General features: G+C 41.2%; 1 protein-coding gene across 1 annotated transcript; it reads right to left on the bottom strand.

Moving 5' to 3' along the window:
* Positions 1-906: 906 nt before the first annotated feature.
* On the bottom strand, positions 907-14469 carry DLD (dihydrolipoamide dehydrogenase). The gene is made up of 14 exons (XM_048945689.1): positions 14324-14469; positions 13988-14063; positions 12689-12768; positions 10764-10832; positions 8360-8429; positions 7909-8009; positions 7385-7528; positions 7138-7239; positions 5775-5965; positions 4257-4427; positions 3690-3879; positions 3161-3298; positions 2010-2099; positions 907-1908 (listed from the first exon to the last, which is right to left on the bottom strand). The coding sequence occupies exons 1-14, from the start codon at positions 14360-14362 to the stop codon at positions 1843-1845; spliced, it is 1527 nt and encodes a 508-aa protein (XP_048801646.1). The 5' UTR covers positions 14363-14469; the 3' UTR covers positions 907-1842.
* Positions 14470-15799: the final 1330 nt, after the last annotated feature.

The following is a 15799-nucleotide window of genomic DNA, read 5'->3' as shown; positions in this document are numbered from 1 at the left end:
ACTGCTCAGTCCTGCAGAAATTGTTCTGCAGTATTCACCAGTGATGTATGCATAAGTCAGCATCCCCAATGGCAGCGTGCATTTACACCCACTGACTGCTCACTGACATGAGAAATATGTTTGGGTAAATACTTCTTGATCAGTAATTAACCTCACCTTCACCAAGGATAGCAGAAGTTGGTCTGGGCAACTACAGCACTACATAGCACCACCTGTGTAAACTGAAGAGCAACACATTTAAGTAATTTTGCTCTAGGTTACAAATGCTAGAGCAAAAAATCCAGAGACAGTGATTACCACAGCAGCATCATGCACTGTTTCACTGCCAGTATGCTCAACAGCTTTTTACATCTTCAAACTTTGAAGCATTCAAACAATTGCCATCAGCTCATTTACAGGGAGCTTAGTGATATTTCTATCTTTACAAGCTCTCAACTAGAAAAGAAATTGCCAAATCATAGAGGGGTTTGGGTTGCAAGGGACTTGAAAGCTCATCCAGACCCAACTGCTGCCGTGGGCTGGCTGCCACCCCACCAGCTCAGGCTGCCAGGTCCCCATCCAACCTCCAGGGATGGGGCACCCACAGTTCTATGGGCAGCTGTGCCAGGGCCTCACTCTGAAAGTGAAGAATTTCCTCATAATATCCAATCTGTATCTTTCCTCTTTTGGTTTAAAACAATTCTCCTTCCACCCGTGAGCCACTGGCATAATGAAAAAGGACAATGAGCACACACTAAGATTCTCATGAAAGCAGAGATTCTAATAAAATAAAGTGGCATCCTGCAAAACAAGAGAGCTACTGGCATTGGGCACATTCTCTTTACCTGGTATTTGCTAGTCTTCTTCTATCCACCTACACTAACTGTTGGACACTAACAAGTCAGCAAACAAAACCCAAGACGATCCTCCAGCAACATTAAATATTTATTAAGCTCTCTCGAAACAGAAGAGGCACAAAGAGAGCATAAAATAGAAAACAGGAGAGAAAGAAGTATGTCTGAACTGTATGGGAGCTGACACTGCAGCCCTTATGTGTGGAAGGTGCAGAATAACCCTCACATCATCACACTTAACAGCAAGCAAGGCTTCACTGCCCAGTTTTATCATTTCAAGGTCAGAGTTGGACAATGGAAGCTTTACAAACAGGAAGTTAAATAACAGTAAGAGTAGTTTTCCTTCAGTCTTTCATTTCTCCATCAACACTTGATTTTTTCCCCAGTGAGTTTTCAATATGAAAACAAGATGTGTGGAGAATCACACATAGAGTGATTTTATCTTAAAAAAGTCAACACAGTATTAATCAATTTACACAAGTCCCTCTTTTCCCCAAATGCTAACATCACTAGATCAAAACTAACTCTGGTACTCATATGTAAGTAGGTTAAATACTTAGTTAATCCTTTCACAAGGAAATACATTTTTGTGCGGAAGTGACAGTGGCATTTTAAGTGCCAGTGGCATGTTAAGTGCCAGCATTCAACTGCTTTAGTCTATCACTACTTCAAAGAAGAACACACCAGGTGTCTGGACACCTGTACAGAGCTGTGACCAGCACACCTGATCATCCCATGCAGCAGCAAAATGTTTGGTTTTGAACAAAAGAGTTCTGTCAGGCTGTTTTTCTGCAACATTCATGATGCAAATAAACATGGAATAGTAAGTATTTAATTTACAGAGACTGGATAATTCCACTTGTTCCAAACTCTACTTGTTTAAATATCTGATGTCTAAAATGAAAAGATTCGTTTAATTCAATCCTAAAGTCCTCAAACTCGCCTTCCACAAGGGCTCGCAGTCCGTTTTCAGACGTACTACGGATGTTCAAAGAACTGCTCTTTCACTTCAGAAGTTGATAGCTTTGCCAAAAGATGCTGCTAGGTTAGCTTCCCTGAAGGCTTCTGATACCGTCTGCAGAGGACAAACCAAAGGTACAACTCATTAATACCTACATGCAGTCACAGCACGTCTGTGTAACCCCCGTGTTCAACAGTTGCTTCAGAGAAACTTACTGGATGGGCATGGCAAACTCTGGCCACATCTTCACATGATGCTCCGTACTCCATAGCAAGGGCTGCTTCGTTAACCATTTCGCCAGCACCCTGCAGTTTAATGTTCGTAATTAGAACAGATCTTCATGCAATTGTCTTGCTTCCTCTGAATTGCTAATTAAGAAATACCCAGCTTTAAATAAGCATCTTCTGCTAAGAAGAAAACCATACTATGATGTGCTTCAGCTGTGTTCTTGTGTCGGTCCTAAGTACTCTGTCAATTTGGTGGCTAAGCTAAGCTGAGCTTAAAACTGAGCACAGTGCTAGAACAGAGTACTTGCTCTCTCATTGCTGAGGTTTGTGCAAAATCTGGGCTTTGTTCCACATGGGATTGGTTAGATGCTACCTATGTTCTGATCCAAGGTACTGTACATTATCACTGCAGGGAAGGAAAAAAACAACCAAAAAACCCCAAAACTTTAATGCTCTTTAAAGCCCTCCTAGAAAATTAATCAGATAACCAAATAAACTGAGGTACACTACTATATCTGCAGCCTCATTTTCATTAAATATTAGTTGTATTTGTGGGGACTTAGCCAGAGAAAAATATCTGGATAGCTGAAAATAAAACAGTGAATAAGTAATTGTATTTTCAGAATTAAGATCACAATCTGAAGATTTCTTGCCTGCCCCTTCCATTTACAAATTAAAATTACTGCCTGATAAAGCTGAGCTGTGCTTTCTTTAGAGAATGTGGATCTTCATCAGTGACCAAGTCCAGACTCGGTGACTGCAGCCAACTCTGCAGGAGTAGAGAAAACCAGAGAAAAAAGAAAAGCAATGGAAGAAAACCACAATCTGTCCAGCTACTCCAACGTCCAGAGCTTGAGTCAATTTCTGCTGCTCTCTTGAATATTTGGCAATATTCATAAAGATGAAACTGTAAGAGACTGCGTAACCCTCACATTTTCAGGGAATAGAAAAGAAGGCAAAAGCTGTGTCCATTGCCAAATAACAGTAAAACAGGGATGTGAGCAGGAGGGCTGTAAAAGAGAAAAATCAGTAAAATCCATGGAATTTTGTGAGGCAAATCTTCCTTTTTACAAGCACCACGTGGCAAAATGAACCACCCTTAATGCTACCAGGACAGCAACACACTTTACAATACTTACTGCGCCTAAGATGTGTGCACCCAACATCCTGTCTGTTGACTTCTGACTAAGAATCTTCACCATGCCATCTGTGTCAGCATTTGTCTTTGCTCTACTGTTTGCAGCAAATGGAAATTTCCCAATTTTGTACTCTACTCCCTACAAAACAGGTATTTGTTACTGACACTGAGTTAACGATCAGGAAGCTCAACAGGAACGATGCAGCCAGTCGGATAGCGATAAAAATAGGTCTAATACAAAACTAGAAGGAGACATGCACAGAACAACGTGTGAGAATAACAGGCAGAAAGAAGTACCAGAAAAAATAGCATAGGAATGGTATGAACTTCACAAAACAGAAGTTATTAAAGAGGACTGTGATCCTTTGCGAGAGCAGCATGCAGGAAGGAATCATTCAGCCATACACGCTACGCAATAAATTCAGAGAAATTCTCCCATGAGAAGCAGCTAAACAAAGCAACAGCCATTATCACACTATGAAACCACATCCAAGACAGAAAAACAGTTTTGTCCAGGAAGAAAACAGTACCTCTTCTTTCAGCTGTTCTTCTGATTTGCCAACCCAGGCCACTTCGGGGTGAGTGTATATGACAGAGGGGACGCAGTTATAATCAATGTGAACTGCACCTCCAGCCATCCCTTCAACACACAGAATGCCTTCGTCCTCAGCTTTGTGGGCCAGCATAGGTCCAGCAACTACATCACCAATAGCATAGATGCTATCAGATCAATGAAACACAATTAGATGCTGTTTAAAGATGTACTAGCACACCTCAGCTACTACATATAACAGTTTAAAACATGACTGGAGTTTTCTGCAAAATCAGATTAAACAACTAATACGCAGAAGAAATCTGGAGATTACATGAACAGCTTCCACTGAATGAACACACTTCAAGAACCACTGCCAGCACATCCTGACTTTCAAATTACAGAACATTAAAAGGTTGACTAAAAAATCCTAAATAAACATAAATTGAGCTTCTCTTTCAGGAAAAAAAAACTACATTAAGCAATTTTTAAAGTGTCTTAAGATAAACTTTTAAAAATAAGAGTCCTGGTCTAAAGAAAGTAAAAATCACTAAATATTACTTACTTTGGAATTTTGGTTTGGAATCTGTTATTGACTGGGATTCTCCCTCTCTTATCAAGTTCAATTCCAATGTCTTCAAGTCCTAGATTTTTTGTGAACGGACGCCTACCAATGCACACCAGGAGCACATCACAAGTTATGACTTCTGCCTTTCCACCAGCAGCAGCTTCAACACTACATAAAAACAAGAATGCTAAGCTGTAAACCTGCAGTACTGCATTTTGCTGATTAGTGATTAATATGATCCAGATGGTGACCTAGTGGCTGAACCTGGCATCCCAACACTTGCCTCTGGCCTATCCCCCATTTCTTCCTTGCAAGACTTGATGAGTAGGAGAGGAAGCAAGGGCTAGCAACTCTTACTACATTTGTTAACAACTCCTGGATACAGAAATTCAGGTTATGCATCTGTTAACAAGTAGCACAACCTGCTAGGAGCAAATTTGTACAGCAAAGCAATCGGTGCTGAGTACACAACATCCAAGTTATTTATATTTCAGAGAGAGGCAGAGTCACGCACTCTGAGCAAACTTTCTCCTGGCCCCACACAGAAGAACTGTTAGCAGTTGCCTTCCATAAAGTGCATCCCTCAAGGGCATCTAGAACAAGTTTAGTTTGCATCCAGACTGCAAGAACAAACCAAGGAATAAGCAGGGTTAATTAGGAAACTTGCTTCAAAAGCATAGTTCTGAACCAGAATGAAACTCTAAGCAGAGACTACAGGAGAAATCTAGGCAGTATCAGTACAGCAGTTCACAGAGGCCCAAATCTAGGACTTCTCCAGTGGTGGAGGACAGACTACCCTGAGCTATGGACATGCAGCAGATACAATTCCTTGTACTGAGATTCCAATGAAAAAGGCATTTAAGCTTATGTTCATTAAGAAACACTACACATTTTCTTACGACTCAAGCTACAGCTTATGCTACCAGTCTGCACAGAGAATAAGTTGACAAGAAAAGCAGCAGCATATAGGTATGGACATTTACAAGGAAAATTTGCTTTATGTTTTTCTGTATTAGTTTTTCACTTAAATCTTCAATAGGCTCTAATCTGGCCATTAAAAAACTGTCTGAGACAGCTTCATTTATTTCTAATTAGAAGTAATCAATCTTTACCATGCTTATTTAGAGACAGGGAAGAAAGGACAACATAACTCTCCCAATAAGCACCAAAGTACTAATAATGATATGAATAACTGCATTTATGTTAATTATACCAAAAGCAAAGAACTTTCACAAACAGCACAATTTAGGTTTCTCACTAAAAATCCACTGGCTTTACACTAGCACACCAACCCAAGCCAGTGGAACCTCTCCTATATAAGCAAGCTTGATTTCAATAAAGCCAAAGTTATGAACACACTAAGTTACAATACAGGATAAAAATTAAACTTCACTGAAGATTAAGTTTCATTTCTTCCTGTTTCAATAATAATATCAGAATATTTAAGAATAGGTTTGAAGGACTGAGCAGGACAAACACAACCTGTGTCCCACTGGTTCTAAGGGAAATACTTACGCTACATCAATTTTCCCATCCGGTTTCTTGGTAGCACCTGTAACTTTGGTGTTTAGCTTAAACTTAAGTCCCTGCTTCTGAAGAATACGTTGGAAGTTTTTGGAGATCTCCATGTCAATTCCCATTCCACCAACATGGCCCATGAACTCAACAGCCGTCACATCCGCACCGAGGCGCTGCCAAACTGAACCCTGTGGTCACAACAATATACTTAAAGGAAAAGTTTTTTGAAGGAAAACTTCAGGTTTCCTTACTGCAATATTTACCACTGAGACTGGAAACTGCAAAAGAGGGACAACAGATAACAGCAAACTGATCAACGTTTACAAACCATTAGAGTGTAGGATATAACATGTCTGTTCCCAACAGCCTTACTGAAAAGATGGATTTATCACTGCTTGTTTGCATCCCTAATGCTTTAGTGATTTAAGTTATGGAATTAAGCTTTTAAATAAATAGTTAAGAAAACAAACAATTAGGTACATATATATTTACACACACACACAGGCATAGAAAAATTAAAAATCAAATTAATTGGAACACAGCTCAGAAAACTCAAAATAAGAATTCTATAGTCCCCTAATACCAAACTAAAGCAAAACAATAATGAGTTATAGAAATTTTCTGCAATAGAATATAACTACTGCTGCTTTTGCATTTATTTACAACCATAACCACTACCATCACCTTCCTTAAAACCACATACATCCATTTAATTCCATTTACCTCGAAAGTTACCCACACCCATCTCAACAGTATTTATCTTCACTTACACTTGCCCTGCTCAGTGGCCAGCAGGCAGCTGACCAGTGGCAGCTAAGGCAACCACTAAGCAGGTCTGCAGATTTTCAGGCAGTTGCAGACCAGCAAATAGATGTTCTTAATACTATGCAGGTATGAGGCAAAAGGACTCAGACCTTCAGACCTAGGCAGAATACAAAGTCTTCACTCCTTTTGTTATTAGACACAGTGCTTGCAATTGTATCACAAAATATTTGAGGGATTAACTGCTACACACAGGTATTTAGCACGGTTTCAAGTTTATTTACATTATAAGAGGAAGTTCTCTTACCTATATACAGAACAAACATCAGTGGAAGTTAAACAAAAAACCAAACCCAAAACTACACAAAAGGCCTACACATTCCTCTCTATTTTCTCCACTTAGTTAACCAGCTGCAAGAACACTGACCCAAACACTTCCTAGCTTCTAAGGTAAGAACAACAACAAAAAAAAGCTAGCATGCTATTAAGTGTGAGAGTTCAACAACACAGGCTAAATCACAGCAACAACATCAAATGCAGTGAAAAAATAACAGTTACCTCATAAATAAAGGATTAAGAGCTTTAAATAATCTCTTACCAGTTCCACACCAATGACTCCTGCACCAATGACAACCATCTTCTCAGGGACTTTTTTCAGGGACAGAGCACCAGTGGACGACACAATATTATCTTCATCAATCTAACAGCAAAGAAAGCCACAAAGGGAAATTTACAATCTCTTTTGTACATCACATGAATTCCAAACAGATGCAGGAGTATTATACATTAAGTTACGCAGCTGTTTCACACTGAAAGAAAGTAGCACCAAGATTTCAAATACGCACAGTGATTCCAGGGAAGGGAGCAACTTCTGAGCCTGTAGCTATGAGTATGTTCTTTGTATTGATAACTTGTGTGCTGCCATCATCTTTGGTTGCAGTGACTTGGTTTTTGCCAGTTATTTTCCCAAACCCAGATACATGTACAACCTTTAATAACCAAGAACACAGTAAGTTAAGGTTCAAATTACTTATGTAAGTTATGCTATATTTAGAAGCATAGAATCACTCAGGTTGAAAAAGACCTTAAAGATCATCGAGTCCACTTAATATGAATCTCACCAGAGAGAAGCTGCTAATGCAAACCTTTGCATTGGCATCCAGAACAAATCACAAAGTCAGCACTGTTCTTTTAAGTAGACCCAAGAACAAGCTGTTCATTTAAAATATCTTACAAGTGAAGCACTCAGTCTGCCCTTGCCAAATCCCTTGATCAAATAAGTTTACGTGGCAAGAATGTGAGAATGCAAGAAGTGACATAAGCGAGAAAAAAATACATACATTTACTTCAGTAAATAATCCAAACTGACCTTGTTTTGTTTAAATAAATGAGCAATTCCACCCGTTAAGGCCTTCACCGCACCGCTCTTCTGTTCCATCATCTTCTCCAGATTCAAGCGGATTCCTGTAACTGAAATTAAAAAGCTTCAATGGAGCATTCCACTTTTACTTACAGGAACTAACCTACAGAGAACAGCTCTGACAGGGAGATGCCCCAAACGCCCCATTAAACATTAAAGGTTATGTTTAACGATTGATATGTCACAAAGCAGTATTATTCTTTTCAAGTGTAACTTCTCCAGCCAGCAATCACATTCCTAAATCTCTAGCTGGCAGAGAAAGGATACTGGTTGCAAGTCAACAAAGCTTTATGACCAACTTTCCTACAATTATAGTAGTCAGACCTGAACCATTAACATTAGTTTCTTGACGGAAACCATTTAGTTCAATAGGCACCAACAAGTTGCTCTGCACACTCACTTTCAATTCCTCTGCTAGCAAAGTCTTTTCCATGGGCCAAATGATACAGATGTGAGTTGTTCAGCAAGGCCTAAAACATACATACAAAAATGTAAACTGAAACACACAGATGCAACTGGATTTTTTACCAGAATATAAAAAAAAATGAAGTTATTTGGGAAAACAATAAATCTAATAAATCTGACATTTGTATTTTAAAAGGTGCATCTCAAATGTACCAATTACATGCAGAGAGTAGTTAAGATTACTCCTACACTTTTTGCCCTTTTCACTAGAGAAACTGGAAATGGTACCATTGAGAATAAAGAGGTAGAACAGACTTTAAGCAAAGGAAAACAATAGATGGCTATGACTCAGTAGAACTTCCTTATCAACTCAGAAGAGAAAATTTGTCAACAAAAATACCAGGAAGATACAGAAAAGCTGGAGGAGGAAAAAATCCACTGAAATCGCTGTTAAATTTTAGCCTGTGTAAACATCAGTTAAATTGTGTAGCTGAGTTACGCTGAAGTCATTATAACTGTACAGCTGGCAGAGCTGAAACTACATGGTTTAGAGCCAGTTCAGATCACAGGGTTATCGCAATTCAAAAATAAAATTAGCACAGTTCCTTTCTAAGTGCACTTAAAGATGAGCAGCTTGAAATACAGAATCTCCAAAGTGTAATTTGATTAGAAACTGCAATGTAAGAAGGGTCTTGGGAAGAAAAATTTACACCTTTTACTACAATCATCACTGCAACCATGAAACTGCCAACATCCTTCTACAGTGTAACAGATTGAATTCCAAAGAGAGCACAATTCAAAGACTACTTTAACATATCTGCCTTGTACACACACACTTAAACTAATACTGCTGGACCAAGATAATCTCATTTTTGTCAATAAGAACAACCAACTTTCACCCTTAAATTTATTTGCCTGTTTTATCTGTCACAGCCCTGAATCTGTGATAATCCAAAACATCAACCAAAGACAGAGCCCTGCAAAGGCCTTCAGCAACTACCAAGGAAAAAAGAAATCCACGTTCAATGTATTTTGAGTGGCTTTTTTGGAAAGGAATATCCGAATATTTGTTATTGCTTCAGCACATGTACCCTACATAACCACTTCATAAGAAGTGTACTGCCACTGGAAAAAGCTCTGAATAGCACTTAGGTTTAGCCAGGGCTTCAGAACTGCTTTCAAAAGAACTTCAATGGCATAAAACTAATCAGAGGTTCAAGAAGAAAAGTCACTTCAATGGATACCAGCAGAATGCCAAACTTGCACAGTCGTGCTGTGCTGATCTACAACTCATTTTTGAGTTTTTCTTCAGTATAAATTCTGAGTTTCATCAGATATGTTACTGAAATGTCTAGGCAAAGTGACACATTACTTTTCAGAACTTTGCACTCCTTCTGTACTCTACAGTGTTTTCTGCTAAGCTGCTAACAGAACCTCTATCAGCAAACAGATTAGAAAAGCAATACCGTCAGGAGGAACCTTCACAAAAAAGCTGTGTGTTACTATAGGCAGCACAAAGCTGATCACCAATACCTTCCTTCATCTTCTGGGTATTAATGAGGAACACTCCACCTAGCAATAGCACAGTTCTTATAAAGCTCTCATTTTGAAGTTGCTTAAAACATGACTGACAACATCCAACTTAACATCCAACACTTGGTACTCAGGAATTTCTTATTTCTCCTTTCTTTCAGAGCACACACCCTTTTCTCTCCCCACTGGCACTACTCCACACAAGCACCACCAGCCTCACTTTTCAAGACATCTTTTGGAGGCAGTGAGAATACTATTTTTAACTTACATGACTATTACAAGAGTTACTATTGGTGGAGTGAGACAGTCATATTCAGAGCACAGCACATCCCATCAAAAAACTGTTATTTTTCATTGGTGTCTCCATCCCTACAATTTAGATTCACATTCTGTACCTCTAGTGACTGAATAAGCAGCAACAAATCATTCCTTTACTCTAAGTGCAACATTCTAGACAAAACTACAAGTATATTGAAAATAAAAGACTTGAAAGGATTGAGAATTGCACACAGCAGACTTTAAGACAAAATCACTTTAAACTGTATTTAAATGGCATTTAAATGCTGTATTTAGTTAGTGGTTACCACACAGACTGATCAGCTCACCGGAGAGCAGATGCATCTGCATACACCTCTGCTTTTATCCCTCTTCCTCTCCACAAAACACAGTTTGTAAGCAGAACATTCCTACTGAATTAGGAAGTATTGCAGTCCTTATTATTACTTTCATTCATGCAAATCATTTGGTTGCAAGTTATTTTTTTAAACAATGTATGTCAATCTTGGAAAAAGATAAGTAGAGGTTTTAAAGAGATGCACGTAGGAGTATTGATTTTACTGAAGTTATGATAAACAATGCACCCTTACCTTTGAAGGAATACATCCAACATTCAGACAGGTTCCACCCAAGGTTTCATTTTTTTCTACACAGACAGTCTGAGGAAAAAAAGGAGGGGAGCGAATTGTAACCTTTTTACAGGAGCAAAAAGAAATGTCCCTTCCTTCTTTGATGAGCACGGAACATACGCACAAAATAACAAATCTCTTGGTTTACACCCCAAGGAAACAAATTTGCAGAGAAGTGACTCCACAGAGGAAAGCCTGTCATCATTTAACTTGCTGCTTTTGTGGGAAGCAGCAGTGACAGTACCACGAAAAAGAGGACTTGCGTCAAATCAAAGAACCACATGGAGATCAGCTGATCCCCATCTTCCCCTGTTCCTGTTTTAAGCAGACAAACACAAAATGATCCAAGTGCTTTAACAGCTGCACGGTGGATCAAACAACACTATACCACTCTCACCTTTACCTGATAGGGCTTTGCCTCATCCACTTTAAATTAACTTCACTGACAAGGCCAAGCAAAGCTGTTCCAAAGCCAACACCCAAGGAACCTTGCTGACAATAACACAGGATGCTGTAGTGGTGATACAAGGTTTTAGCTTGTGCTAGTAGAAGAAGCAGTACAACTGAAGGTTCAAATTCAGAAATTCAGTAGAGCAGCTTCAGGTTATTCCATGGATGACATAACTACAGAATTTATCTACTTGCCAGTCTCACGAAAGCATCTTATGTTCCTTGGGGGTAGCATAAACATGTGAGTTTCTTTAGTGCTACAGGTGATGCATGCAAGCCTGCCCAACCAACTCTAAAGAAAGAATAAAAGCTGTTTGCCAGGATGAAAAAGCAGAAAACAAAGCACTGTTTTTTTTTAAACCTTCTGCTATATGGTGACCTATTGTAGGCAAATACATGAAGGTCTTGAGTAAAGTGTTGCTCCAGGAAAAGCAGGCTTCTAGCTACCAAAAAAAAATCTTAGGAGAAATAAATACAAAACATTATGGCAGATCATATAAAACTTAACTGGAACCTGCAGCAATGACCATCTTTTCTCCAGGTCCTAATAGCCCAGTGACAACATATGTACATATATATATACACACACATACACTCACACACGAAAGAATATTTATTAAATCAAGACCAAAAAAAAAAAACCTGACATTTTAATTACCTGCACTAGGGTCAAAAGCAGATGTAAAACTTAACTGACTCTTAAAAAATCCTATTTTGGTACTGTTACACATTAGGCTAAAACATACTCAGAGACATCACTGAAATTCAGCTGTTGGAAGAATGAGGGACAATGAGGGACAGCACTAAGAACTACAAAGAATTGAGGCTGAAGAGACCTTCCCCAGAAGCCACGCAGCCAAGCTTCCTTCTCCAAACACAGTCAACATCAAAGCTGTCTCAGGTGGCTCAAGGCCTTAACAAGCCAAGCCCTGAAAATCTCTAAGGACGAAGGCTACATGCAATCTGGACCTGCTCCAACATTTCACTGAACTCTTCTTGTAAACAGGAGCTCCTGTCCTTGCCAGTTGGTCTCATCACCTTGGTTTTTTCATGAAGTCCTGCTGCCTTACTTCAGAGGCACTGGGATATACCAGCCAACAGAACATACACAAGTACACTTAGCAATGCCTTCTCAGATTCTGAAGTACTTCAGAAAAGAAAGATGCAATGCCAGAAGAGTAAATTGGTTTTGGGTTAAGGGGTCAAGAGAAACAGCAATCCTGCTGATGTCACATTCATGAATGAAAGTGAAACTTACCAGCATGCTGATTTTCACTTCTAAACTCCCAAATGGCCATCAAATTCCTCCAGTGGCATTAGGAAATCACATCAGCTGAGTACTCTTTGGTACCTCCCCTCCCCCTAACAGAATCACTGCATGTTTTATGTTGTGGAGTGGTTGAAGAGTGATCAGGTCTCAAAAGGTCTGCTCTTACCTTAAACCCAAGCTGAGCAGCTTTGATTGCAGCAACATAACCTCCCGGACCAGAACCAATAACTGTGACATCCGCATCAACTGCAACAGGGAACATTAGACTTATTTTTCCAATAATTAAGACTTCATTGCAGGACCAATTTGTTCTTGAAATTATTCATATTTGGAAATGCCAAATAATGGAAAAAAAAATAAAAATTGCTATTAAAAAGTATGCAATTTAATACACTGGGAAAATTACACTTCACAAAATGACTTTCCAGACAAAAGGAAAAGTTGTGTAGAAGTATTTTACAAATAAAGAAAAAGCTTTAAACTTCACAGGGAAAATAATGTAAAATGAAATTAAACAGCCAGGATGCATCCAACCCATCCTTCCTGCTATAAAATCTTTAACTCCAGCTGTCTGAACAGTTCATTTAAACATTTTAACAATGCAGTTTCTTCTGTTGTTTGGCACAAAAGATACATGAGCAGAACATGCTGTACTATTATTAGATTATACTGCAGAAAATATGGCTGAGGTAAACTTCTGTGCAAGCCCTATTGATTATGAACACAGAAGATACTATGAACTTTGTACCTCATTTGTTTCTAGTAATCATAATTTCCTCTGCAATATTAAATTACTGCCACTGTTCTTACATTAAAGCTCAGCTTCTATTTATGCCTTTAGTTTGACAGTAAATATGACAAATAAGCTTTTCTCATAGAAATGGCTCAGGTTGTAAGGAACTTCAAAGCCCATTCAGTTCCAGGCTCCTGCTGTGGGCTGGCTGTTCTGACTTTTCTTAGAAATGTCTACTGCATATATGTTTGTTCAGCTTATTTTTAAAACTACCTCTAACGGTGTTTCAAAATGGATAAGCAAATAAAAGCGTGCTCTGATGGGCTTTAAAGAGGAAATGGGGAACAGTATCTGGGGCTTGCTTGGGAAACACAGTACTGGCACCTGTTTGCAGAAGGCCAACACCAGGCATTGTGTTGGCCATTTCTGATTGCTGCTTGGTGCTGGATTTGCTCTATGGCAGCTGTGCCAGGGCCTCACCACTCTTTCCGAGAATAAATTCTTCCTAATATCCAACCTGAGCCTCCCGCGGAGCAGCCTGAGGCCGTTCCCTCTCGCCTATCGCCTTTAGCTGGGAGCAGGGCCAGCCCCCACCTCACCACAGACAGCAGCGCACAGCGATCTCCACCTGCCCGCAGCAGCAGCTCCCGTTACCGCCTGCAGCGCCGGGCCAACCAGCGGGCCGCAGCTCAGCTTTCCGTTCTGAGAGCGGCTTTACCCGCGGTGAATTACCTTGATCGGCGTAGCTCCTCTGCGGCACGGCACAAACTCCCTGGAGACCGCGATGAACTCGATCAAAATGGCTCCTCTGGAAGAGAACAAGCCACGGCTTTAAAAGCTGAAGTTCGACCTCGAAGAAAAGCAAACACTGAGCCACGCACGGAACGCGGCCCCGCGGCGAGGCCACGGCGTGAAAGCGGAGAAGCGCGGCCGAGCCCAAGCGCTCCGCCCGCCCAGCGGCAGGGGGTGGCGTGAGGAAAGCCGAAGCCAAAGCCGAGCCCGAGCACTGAGGTTCCTCCCCACCCGTCTCCCGCCGCCCGCCCCGCGGTACCACCGCCAACGCCGTACCCGAGCGAGCGCACAGGACACGCGGCCCCAGCGCTGCATTATTGCTGCTGCTGCTACTGCTGCTGGCCCGGCCCGCGCCCGCCGCCACCCCAAGGACTCCGCGGACTCGCGCAGGCGCACCGGGAACGGGCGGCTGTACGGGTGCCGCGAGGGGCCGCCTGGAGGAGGCGGCCGGCGGTGCGGCCCGGGAGGCGCGGTCACGGGACTGCAGGCGGGGATATGCAAATGAGCCACAAGAAGCGGCAGGGGGCGCTGTGTAATTGCCTGCTGGAGGGGAGACATCGTGTCCAGAAATGCCAGGCTTCGTGGTTATAGACTTAAATTATTTAGAAGAACCTACAGGGAGAAGAGCAGTCGTCCTTTTAACAATATATAGTTGGTTCTGTGGAAAATAGTTTAGGAAGTACACGCACTTTCACCCAGCAACGCTGTGTAGAAGCAGCTGGTTCAAAGCAAAAGGCTGCCAGCAGTGGGCAGAACTCCTCTGTCTTTGTGCAGGATTTCTCTGCTTGCCCTCCATCGGCCCTGAGGTCTGAACACATCTGATCTCTCAGCATTTAAATCCCTTATCTCTTAGGCCAGCTAATGAGAAAGCACCCTGCAGTCAGCAGCGCTTGTCAGGGTCCCATTGCTCCCCCCATCCTCATTAACGAGCAGACCAATGAGAGCACAATGCAAGAACTATCCTCACTGGCAGCTCCCAACCCACAGATTTTATGTCACCATGGCCATCTCACAGGTTCTGTGTCTCCATGGCCTTCTCTGCCCATGCACAGAGGATCCCAGACCATGCACAGGGCTACAATGGCCACCTCCCCATGCAGCCCACACTTGGCAGACCATGGATGTCTGTGGGAAAATTCACTTCTTTTTCAGACATACGTCAAAATGAAACAAGCACATCGCTAATGCAAGCACTGAGCAAGGTGAGAAGCTGGAGTGGACAGCTGCAGGTTCACCTTGTGCTGTGAATTTTTTTTAGGTCACTAAAGGGATGGGCATCCTTTGGCCGTTCCTTCAGAGTCCAAAAAGAGTATAGGGGTCAAGAGACGTATAGAAAGCAGCAGAACATGACTTGATGGGTGAGAAAAGCAGGGAGGTGAAGGAGTATGGGGCTTGGCAGTTGCCTCTGAGCATCCTTGCCCATTGCCCGCATGTTCATAGAACCATGGAACCATAGAATGGCTTGTGTTGGAAGGGACATCAAGGATCACTTTCCAATCCCCCTGCCACAGGCAGAGTTGGCAGCCACTAGGTCAAGTACTAGATCAGATTGCCCAGGTCCCCATGCAGCCTGACCTTAAACACTCCTCTGACATCTTGCTTGGGTTCATAGTGGCTGGCACCACTTTCCTTAAGGTTCCTGGTGGTTTTGACAGAATTTAGATGTTAAAATTGTTTACTGAAGTTTCATATTCCTGAGTAATATACAAATCAAATCCCTAGTGCATCACTTTTACAGTCAGGTTCATTACA

This window comes from Lagopus muta, chromosome 1 (assembly GCF_023343835.1).
Source record: "Lagopus muta isolate bLagMut1 chromosome 1, bLagMut1 primary, whole genome shotgun sequence".
NCBI classification, from domain to species: domain Eukaryota; kingdom Metazoa; phylum Chordata; class Aves; order Galliformes; family Phasianidae; genus Lagopus; species Lagopus muta.
This window is presented reverse-complemented; position numbering and strand designations above follow the sequence as displayed.

Excerpts from the sequence above, each read along its gene's own strand:
- DLD (XM_048945689.1), bottom strand. The coding sequence starts at position 14,362 with ATGCAGCGCTGGGGCCGCGTGTCCTGTGCGCTCGCTCGG. Across the intron at positions 14,064-14,323 it reads TGTCCTGTGCGCTCGCTCGG|AGGAGCCATTTTGATCGAGT; the intron begins GTACGGCGTTGG and ends GTTCTCTTCCAG. Across the intron at positions 3,880-4,256 it reads TTCCAAACCAAAATTCCAAA|CATCTATGCTATTGGTGATG; the intron begins GTAAGTAATATT and ends TTGATCTGATAG.